This window comes from Ailuropoda melanoleuca, chromosome 13 (assembly GCF_002007445.2).
Source record: "Ailuropoda melanoleuca isolate Jingjing chromosome 13, ASM200744v2, whole genome shotgun sequence".
Lineage (NCBI taxonomy): Eukaryota > Metazoa > Chordata > Mammalia > Carnivora > Ursidae > Ailuropoda > Ailuropoda melanoleuca.
This window is the reverse complement of record NC_048230.1, coordinates 22,731,134-22,740,514: the sequence shown is the minus strand read 5'-3', so window position 1 is coordinate 22,740,514 and position 9,381 is coordinate 22,731,134. Positions and strand designations below refer to the sequence as shown.

General features: G+C 56.2%; 1 protein-coding gene across 1 annotated transcript in view; it reads right to left on the bottom strand.

The window, feature by feature from the left end:
- Positions 1-200: 200 nt before the first annotated feature.
- Positions 201-9,381, bottom strand: part of COPZ2 (COPI coat complex subunit zeta 2) — a 10,484-nt gene continuing 1,303 nt past the window's right edge. Inside the window, exons 3-11 of the mRNA XM_034640669.1 lie at positions 8,830-8,964; positions 7,159-7,240; positions 6,518-6,609; positions 6,016-6,071; positions 5,218-5,295; positions 3,145-3,196; positions 2,497-2,535; positions 1,620-1,840; positions 201-528 (exon numbers count right to left, since the gene is read on the bottom strand). Coding sequence (XP_034496560.1) covers positions 486-528; positions 1,620-1,840; positions 2,497-2,535; positions 3,145-3,196; positions 5,218-5,295; positions 6,016-6,071; positions 6,518-6,609; positions 7,159-7,240; positions 8,830-8,964 — 798 coding nt within the window. The 3' untranslated portion in view covers positions 201-485. The remainder of the gene's footprint in view (positions 529-1,619; positions 1,841-2,496; positions 2,536-3,144; positions 3,197-5,217; positions 5,296-6,015; positions 6,072-6,517; positions 6,610-7,158; positions 7,241-8,829; positions 8,965-9,381) is intronic.

Genomic DNA, 9,381 nt, shown 5'->3' with positions numbered 1-9,381 from the left:
CATCACATATGGGGTCCCGTGGTATCAGTACCACACCCCCTCACGAGGGTAAATCGTCCCCTTTCTCTTGACCCTCCCCATCCCACGACCACAGGGATAGCCCTGGACACCTCGGTCCTGGGCATCCTGAAGATGTAGGCAGTGCAGGAGCGCTCATCAGACTTATACACACTTCTCAAGTCAAGAGAGAAGGAGACCACTGGCAGGAGACAAAGCAGGTTTATTAGGGTTCTGGGGCCAGGGATGCCTAAAGTCTGAGATGGTTCTCATGGCCCAAGGGGCAGGCCAGGGCAGTGAGAAGGGGTGAATCAGGGCTGAAGCCAAATCTTTGCATCTCAGAGTTCCTGGCCAGAGACCTCAGCAGTCAGTTCTGGGAGGGCTTAGGGATACAGAGGGGTTTTTCCTGTTCCCTGGGGTCTCTGAGATTTTGCCAGGACTGGGGAAGTGCTCTGGGGGCTGGGAGCCCTGAATGCACAGCCTTCATTTCAGTAACGACCATTTAATTTGTTCCTTGGCAGACTGAAGAACCTGGAGGATAGGGAATAAGGTTGAAAGAAAGAATGGGGGGGTTGGAGATCAAGCGCCTTAACACGGTCGTGAGGGGAGTGTCCACAAGCCCGCTTTCTCTAAGTGTCCCTGCAATGCTCCGTCACTAGGTGGCAGCAGCTCATCTGTGATTGGCTTGAGTGGGGCCAGGCCCGCAATACAGAACAGTCCAAACAGGCTGCAGCCAGCTCCCAGCTCAGGCCTGAGCCTGCCCCGCTGTCCACAGTTCCCGCGGCTGCAGCCAGGGCTGTGGCAGCAGGCCCGCTCTCCCCCAGGCCGTGCCCTTCAAGAGCCCGCCCACAGTGCCACGTCTAGGCAGAGACTCGGCCCAGGCCAGTCACTTCCTGCGCTCAGACACCTCGGCAGCCCACTAGCTCCAGCCTCAGCTGGCAGGGTGTCCTCAACACCCCGCCCCATCTCGTGCTGATGTGGCACAGCTGGCCACGGGGGGCTGGCCCGATGCTGCCACAGGACACCTGCATTCAGATGCAGGCATTCTCACATCCTGTGGAGGAAACAGCCTCTGTCCAGGACTTAGACACGTCCAGACAATGTGCACACACGATGCTGACATGCTGGGGACCCCAGGTCTGTCCCCCAGATCATCTCTCCGACCATCAAACCTCATTCCCCTCCGAAGAAGTCCTATCCCATGCTGTATGTCTCTTCCTCCTGCACAGTCTCCCTCCTCTCTCAGGGGCAGCTCGGCCCTGGGTTTCTCCTGCTTCTCCCAGCCAGAAACTAACTTTCCCCTCATTTCATCTCCAGTTCACGACCTACAACTTCCTTGGTTCTTCCTCAAGAATTCCATTAAAGTGCTATGTCTTCATTCTTTCCCCCTTTGGAAAAAACAGGAGCTGGGCTAAAAGTTTTCCCTGCGTTAGCTCTTCTACTTCTCTAAATAACACTGGGAGGAGTGTCCTGTGCTTCCGTGAGGCCCAGAGAGGTTGAGTAACTCGCTGTAGGTCACACAGCCTGCAGGCCCTAGGGTGGAATGTACACCCTGGGATGACTTTCCCCAGCACCTGGGTTCCTAACCGCTCTGCTCATTCCTCCTCCAGCCTCTTTCTGACCTGAAGGCTGCCACGTGGCTGCCTTCATCCCAGCGAAGTATGAGGAGGCACGGGAGCTGGGAGGAGGGAGAGGCAGGGTGAGCAGCAAGGGCAGTAAAGGAGGTGGGTTCCACACCGGATGGCTTGGGTCCGTCCCCTGCCTTAGCTGTCACAGCAGGGAGGTAGTTAGTGCACTGAGGCAGGAAGCTCCGTGAAAGCAGGATTAGTCTGGGCAGAGAGACCTGTGGGCAGATGGAATGCAGGTCAAGCAGTGGGCCTGACAAGCAGGAAGTTTGCACAGCTGCTGAACCAGTCAGGCCACAGATCCAGGAACCAGTACGCGCCCCCCCCTCCCCAGCGGGGGCACATGCATCCCAGATAATCCCAGATAATTCCAGATAGGACCATGCAGGAGACTGGCGGGGATGGACTTTTCCACAGCCAGGTCATTCAGGGGCAAGGGGACAAGTGGTGAGTGGAGACGGTTAGGGGGTCCCTTAACAACTCCAGCAGGAACCCTAAACAGCATGGACTGAGAGGTTAGAGAAGAAGTCCTATTTGGTATCCCTTCTGGGTTTGGGAGACCATCAGGGGCTTCAGTCCCCAGAATGCGTTGGGGGACAAGGGACCCCAGTCATCTCCAGGAGTGGTAGCTCACCCTGGGGTTTTGATCCAACTATGCCAAGCCAGGAGATGACCCGGCGACTGGCGAGGCCTGTATCATTATGCACACCCGGCTCTGCACGACTCTCCAGGAGATGGCCTGTCCCTGTCCCACCCCTTCCCTCCTGCACCCCGACTTCTCAGCCTCACTGCTCCCCCACCCCCGGGTCCCCCTGGAGGCTCTGCTCTCCTCCCTCTAGCCTACTTCTGGCCAAGGCAGACGCAGGGGGCCTACCTGGGCCACACTCTGTTCGGTCAGGCTGCTGTCATCTGCCTGCAGGGTAGCAATGTCAGAGGGCGGTCAGGCCAAGGGAGGGGATCGGGTGAAGAAAGCGAGGTGAAGGAAGGGGGCTTTGGGGGGGTGATGCAGCAGTGGGGGGACCCAGAATGCACCTGTATCACGGTGAGTGGGAGCCTCCCCAGCAGCTTGCCACTCAGAAGCCAGGCCCCTGGGGCCCATCTATGGGTGCATGGAGAGCAAAGGCACAAAGGGGAATAAAGATGACAGAGAAGGTTTCATCCAGACAGGAGGAGCCAAACTAGGCAGGGAGGGTCTCTCTGTACCCCCACTCTCCAAACTCAAGGCCAAGGCAGCCACCTGGTGTCTTTTGGAGAATTCATTTCTTTCCCCACTCTGTGCTTCCCCCTGGGGAAGATGGTGAGGTACCCGGTGATTCTATAGGGGGGGAGATGGCAAGAGATCTCTTTTATTAACTCCCACCCCCGCAAATGCATCGACCCAGTACTCGCTTCTGCTAGACCAGCCTGGGTTCCTAGCCTCCGGGACCTGGCATCGCCTGCAGCAGGAGGACAGGAGGCGGGGAGGGTGGGAACAGCAGCCCCGGGGGAGACAGGAGTCAGGGACACGGAGGAAGACTCTTACCCTAAAATTCACTTTCTGGATCACTTGCTGAGGGTCGCTCTCCAGAATCACGCTACAAGATGAGAGAAAAACCAGGAGGAAAATCAATGACATGACTCTCCCCTCTTCTTCCTCTTCCCGCCGGGCCCCTTCGGGCCCCTTCCCTCCCTTACCACATCCTGCAGGTGCCCCCCCGGGGTGCCTTCCCACTGATATTGCTCAGCCAGAACACTCCCTCCTTCTGGATGCTTTCAGCTTTGATTCCTCTATGCTTCTAACCTGATGGTTGCACCCCTGCTTGTGCCTGCTCGGAAGCTTTGAAACGGGGTGAGGGCAGTCCGGTCATTACCAGAGTGTCAAAAGCAGAGACCGTAACACTTTGAGCTCTTGAAAGTTCACTTTACACTCTGGATCTAGAGATGGATTCAGATGCCGGGAGGGAAGGGAGGGCCCCTGGGGACCCCATCCGTTTCACTAGTATTCTATGCCTCACGGTCATGCCGTGTAGGAGAGAAAGAGAGCACTTAAAATCAGAATCTGTCTTCCCTTTCAATAGACCCAAGTACCAAGGCTTTTTTGGCTAGTGGGCAGTCTTTCAGCACACAGTGGGGGTGCGGGGAGCTTCTGTGGATATGTGCAAGGGTGCAGGTGTGAGGGCCGGTCACTGTGGGTGGAACAGAGGTGGGGGGATTGACTGAATGCTCCTCTTCACCCCATGAGGCTCCTCTAGGGCAGAAACTGAGTTTGTCTTTCCTGCCAGTCCCAGGGGACCAAACAGATATTTCTGGAGAGCCTCTTCCAGGCCCCATCCCTGGGGCACCTGGCACCCCTTCACCAGAGATCCTGTCATCCATAAAGACAGGAGCATCCCAAGCCAAAACTCCAGTTCAGGGACTGTCTCAACTGCCACTGTCCCGGTTTTCCCAAGAGGGAAAGTGAGCTCCTCGGGGGGGGCAGAGACTGGGCCTTCTGGGGGCACAGGCCTGGAGGCATGTAAAGCTTACATCCTCCCTTGCACAGGCTTTTCCCAGGCCTTCATTTTGTATTTATAATAGTGTGTGTGTGTGTGTGTGTGTGTGTGTGTGTGTGTGTGTTCCATAAAGAGGTCCCACACAATTGTATACACTTCACGTCCCACCAAAGCTGGTCTTACCCCACTCACTTTGGGGGTGGGGCAGTTAGCACAAGGCCTTGCCGAGACAGGCAGTGGACAGAAGGAGGCGGGAGGGAGGGCGTGCGCGGTGCCCCATCTCCCAGAGCATACGGGGTCGTGGAAAGAGCACCATCTCTGGAACCATGCACGTGGTGTTTGATCTTGGCCCCCTGCTCCCCAGCCTTGGGACCTTGAATCTCTGAGCCTCTGTTTGCTGTCTACGAACTGGCTGTTATGAAAGAGGCCAGTCTTTAAGGTGATTGGTTTCTATTATCTTTTGCCCCAGAGCCAGGAGTTCTTTCTCTCCCTCAGTATCACCTGCGCGGGAAATTCACTACCCAACCCTTCCCCACCCAACGCTTCCCGGAAGGGCTCCCGGCTTCCCAGGAATATCCGAGCACAGGGGGAGGAGGAGAGGTTCACTGAGAGGAGAGCCCTGAGCTTCACCCGCCTTACTTCACTGAACCTCCACACCCGCTGAGGTAGTCCCCTTACCCCATTGGAAACATGAGGAAAGGCAGGCTGAGGGAGAAAAAGCAACAGGCCTGGTCATGCATCTAGTGAGGCTGGGAAGGAGCTCTAATGGGGGAGGGGTGGGAGTGGGGGGTGGAGGCAGCCGGATGCTGAATGGGGATCTCCTAGGAGGGGCGGGGGCTCGTGCTGCCCCTTTCTCCTGGGCACTGGAGATCAAACCATGCCCCGAAACCCTGCCTGTTCAACAGTCAGCCATCGTTTGCCACGAGATTGCTTTCTTGTTTGCTTGGCTTCGGCTAACGCTGAAATCAACCTCCATCCTCATGAGCAGGGGTGGGGGAAGGGAGGGAGGAGCTGGCCAGAGAGCCAACAATGTGCCTGGAACCATCTAATGCTGATGACCCTCAAAGCATCTCCCGCTGTGAGTGTCCCAGAGCAGCCCCTCTTCCCTCGGCCCTTCTCCTCACCCGCCATCCACGATCTCGTCCAGCACCAAGAAGGCTCCATCCATGTTCTCCAGCAACCAGCGCTTCTCCACATTCTTCCTGAAGGCAGACGCAGCTCCTGGACCTCTCCATGGCCAGGAGGAGCTGGGTTTCTGCCCGGGTGAGGCGGACCCCTCTCTCTCCACCCATTCCCCCACCCCCTCCCCCACCCCCACCGAGCACGGGGAAGGAGAATGTCAAGGGCAGTGAGGGCAGCGCCTATCAGGAATCAAGGGATTCCTGAGCTTAGGGCCCCCCTATGCCCAGCCGCCCACACGCGGGGCGTTGACGCTGCAGCCACCAAGTTATCCCTAATGCATTTCGTAGCTGGGTTAGATGATACAGCTGTACTGCAGTTCATTGTCTCAACTGCAGACATTCATTTTTGGATTATCCTGGTTTGCTTTACCCAGGCCATGTTCACGGGGACAGATACCAGGTAACGGAATGGGGGTGCAGTGAAAGCCACCCTGAGCCTCAAGTCAGAAAACCTGAGTGTGAGTCTCTGTTCTGATATAAACGGACTGTAACTCCAGGCAAATCACCTCGCTTCTCTGGACCTCATTTTCTGGCCATAACCTCATGTGGCTCTGCTCTGGGTGACACCATGGTGGTCCAGTAAAGGGCTGGTAAAGGGCCAGTAAAGGCCTTGAAGGAGGACGCTCTGGCTCCAGTCTTATCTTTTGGGGACTTCGGGGGAAACCAGAGGAAGAGTCCCCCCTCTGTGATGTATCAAGACCTGGGCAGCGAGGGCCTTGGAGGGCAGAGGACCTCACTCACCTTAACACGTGGTTCAGGGACTCAAACAGGCAGGTGAGAACAGACATGAGCATCAGCTAAGGACGGGTGGATAGGGAAGGAGGAAAACAAGAGAGGTTGAAGTTGAGAAGGCCAAAAGGAGCATTCGGGGTCGACTTGTGTAGGCAGTTGTCCCTTTTCAGAGAGGACAGGGCTGGAGACTGAATGCAGCTTGACCCCAGGGTGCCTCCCCATGCATGGGCTGAGAAGCTCTGGGGTGCCCCACTGTGGGACACTGAATGTATTCTTCCGTAGTGAGAAGGAAGAAACCAAGGCTCCCTGCCCGGGACTTCAGTTCTGGTTCCCAAGGAACCTAAGAGGCATCATGCATATGTCCCATCCCAGAAGGAATCGTTCTGGCTGCTCTCCAGCCCCCAGAGCCTAGAAGGAGGGATACCAATGATAAGCCTTCAGAACCCAGCTTCTACCCCAGAATCCAAGCTATGGACAGCCCCTCTTTGTGACCCCAACCTCCTGAATTCACCTCATTCTCATGGGAGGAGCCCACCACATACAGGAAGAGGTCAATGCTGCTCTTGTAGACGATGGTCATGGCCCCGAAAAACGCAATCTCGCCTAGAAATGGAGGAGGCTTTCAGGTCTGGCTACCTCTGCCAGGCCCCTCCTCCCGATCTCCAGCTCTACTCTCTGCCCCCTTTTCCTTCTTCATTTTCCAAGGAACCCTTGAAAAGACTAGCACTAGGGACACCCCCATTAGGCTACTCTGTGTCCTTTCCCGCAGCCTCTACTCTATGGTCTAGTAACTGTCTCATTCTGAGAAGTCAACAAATCCAGGGCAGGGTCGACCTTCAGTCCCCCTCCCACCATGTGCAATGCCTTGTTCCAGCCCCAGGCTGGTGGGAGTCACAAGATGCAGTTGGCCTCTTCTGCTGAGAGAGGGGTCTGGGTGTGTTGGGGGGGGGGTGGGCGGGTTTGTGAGGGATCGGGAGTGAAGCTTCCCCAGAGGAAGGGAGAGGAGAACAGCTGGGAGGGAGAGGAAGAAGAACTCCGAAGAAAAGAGAATGGCCTGTGGGTATGTATGGCTGACAGGGACAGATGTGTCCAGATGGAAAGGATGGCGATGTGCATCTGAGAGTTCTGGGCAAGGAAGAGGCGGACACTTACTGTCAGTCCGGCTGGTCTTGTTGAAGACATTTTTCTCGAAGGCCATCTGCTCCTTCAAGGAGGGGAATGTATCATCATAATACTATGAGAAAGGGAAGGAGAAGGGGGTGATATTTTCCGCAGAGCCTGACTCCTCCCTGCATGGGAGGTGCTGGCCCAGCAGAGCCCCGTCCCCCGTTTGTTGCCCTTCAGGCCTGTGTGCTCACTGTTTCCCCATTCACACACATTTTAAGCAAAGGAAGTCATAAAAAGTAGAGGAATTTTAAGCCCTGCTTTTGGAGTCCTCTCCTGATTTCCTGCAGGCTTTTGTACATTTGGCAGATGTTCGGTGTGCTAAGGACTGGGGTGGTCAGTGGGTCACCCTGTTCCTACAGGAACCTGAGTCCACAACAAAGATGGCAGAGCCGGGGTCCCTTATCACAACAATGACAATCACAGCAGCTCCTTTATTATCCCCATTATATTGATGGGGATGCGGAGGCATGAAGAAGTCAGATAACTTCCCTGCGATCTCGCCGTTGTAAGGGACAGAGCCCAGGATGGTCGGACTTCAGACAGGGTCATGGTGTTGAAGACTCACTATCTAAAGGAAAGTTCCTGGCGCGCAGCGTAACTAGATGGATGCTCTTTTGTTTGGGCCGGTGAGCCTCTTTCTCTGACTCGGTGTCTTAGACTGAACATGGATGGATGGGTCCTGCTGGGAGGTGGCCCTAGAGCCCCTGGCACGGCTGGTCTACCTCTGATCATCTGCGGGCACAGAGTGTGATTGGCTCAGCTTTCGATTTCCTGGCTGTGGATTTTGCCACTTAGAACCCCATCTGCAGGCAAATTAGTAGCCTCCCCGCTCACCGCTGCTCTGGGGAACCAGCTCATTTGAATACCAGGAAGACGAAAAGTTTCAGTCCCAAACAAACAAACAAACAAAGAAACAAATACATCTAGAATGCAGTTCGTAGTTCGTTTAGATGTCATAGTCCTCCTGTGGTTAACTGTGTCAAGGACAGACATTTCTTTTCGGATTATTCCAGTTTGGTCCACCCAGGCCATGTGGGACAGACACCAGACAACTGAAGAGTTGGTGCAGAAAATCACCCTTCTGAGCTTCAAGTCAAAATACCTGAGTTCAGATCTGTGTTCCGATAGTAACACTTGTGACCTCCGGCCACTCATCTAGCTTCTCTCAACCACATTTTCTTCATTTGTGAAAGAGTTGGATCATATAGTCTCTAAGATGCCTGGTTCTAAATTCTCAGGCTCCTCTGGCTAAATCCTTAGTGTTTCCCAAACTGTAGAAGAAAAGTGGAGGTTGCTTATACAGAATGTGGGGACTAAGACTCCTGGGTCCCAGGCTCAACACTCCTCTGACCCCTCGGGAGGTCCCTTCCGTGCCCAAGGTCCAGCTGGCCAGCGGAAAGAATGATGAGAAGACATTTCAGGGGATGTGAGTAGGAAGAGAGGAGCCACACTCCCCTCCGCCCCGGTGCCAGCAGTCTGACAAGGCAGGAGGATGGACAGAATGACCTTTGGAGGGGTCTAAGCTGAGTTGCTCTGAGTCACTGAGCCCACAGTGGGGTCTCTCCTGAGAGAGGAGAGTCAGCTGGGTGGGGACTTCAGTTCTTGGGGCTGTGGCACAGTGTCCTCAGGGGCCTTCCTGCGAGGGTGGGAGGTTACCTTGGCCAGGAGGCGGTGTCCGTCATTATCTAGGATGAAAACAGCCTTGATGGTGTAGAGGGAAGGTTCCTGCAACTGACACCAGGGGAGAGCTCCGTTGGCTCCTGACTCAAGGCAGACACCCTGCCATTGGCTCTATGGCATCTGCTGGCCCCAGGAGGCCATCCTCAGAGTCCAGCGACCCCAAAGGTCTACAGCTGGTTCTGGCCCACCCCTGTGCCGCACGGGCCAACTCCGGTGCCTGCTCCGCTCCCAGGCAGATGTTCCACCGCAGGCCCCGGGTGGGCGCTGTGCCCATTGGGTGCAGAAGGTCCGTCCGGGCCCAAGTTCTGTCATGCACTGACTGCTCCAGAGCCCGAGTCGGAGTGTATCACAGAACCTGGGCCGGGGGGACAGCGGCGCCGAGCCTCCTCCTTCCAGCGGACGCCGGGCCGAGGCTGGACCCGCGCTCTCAGCGCGCCCCCAGCCCCCTGGCCCGGGGAGGGGGGAGCTCCAGAAGCCCCGCACGTCAGCCCACCCCCCGTGAAGCTCCAGTCCCGGGCGGCCCCGCCA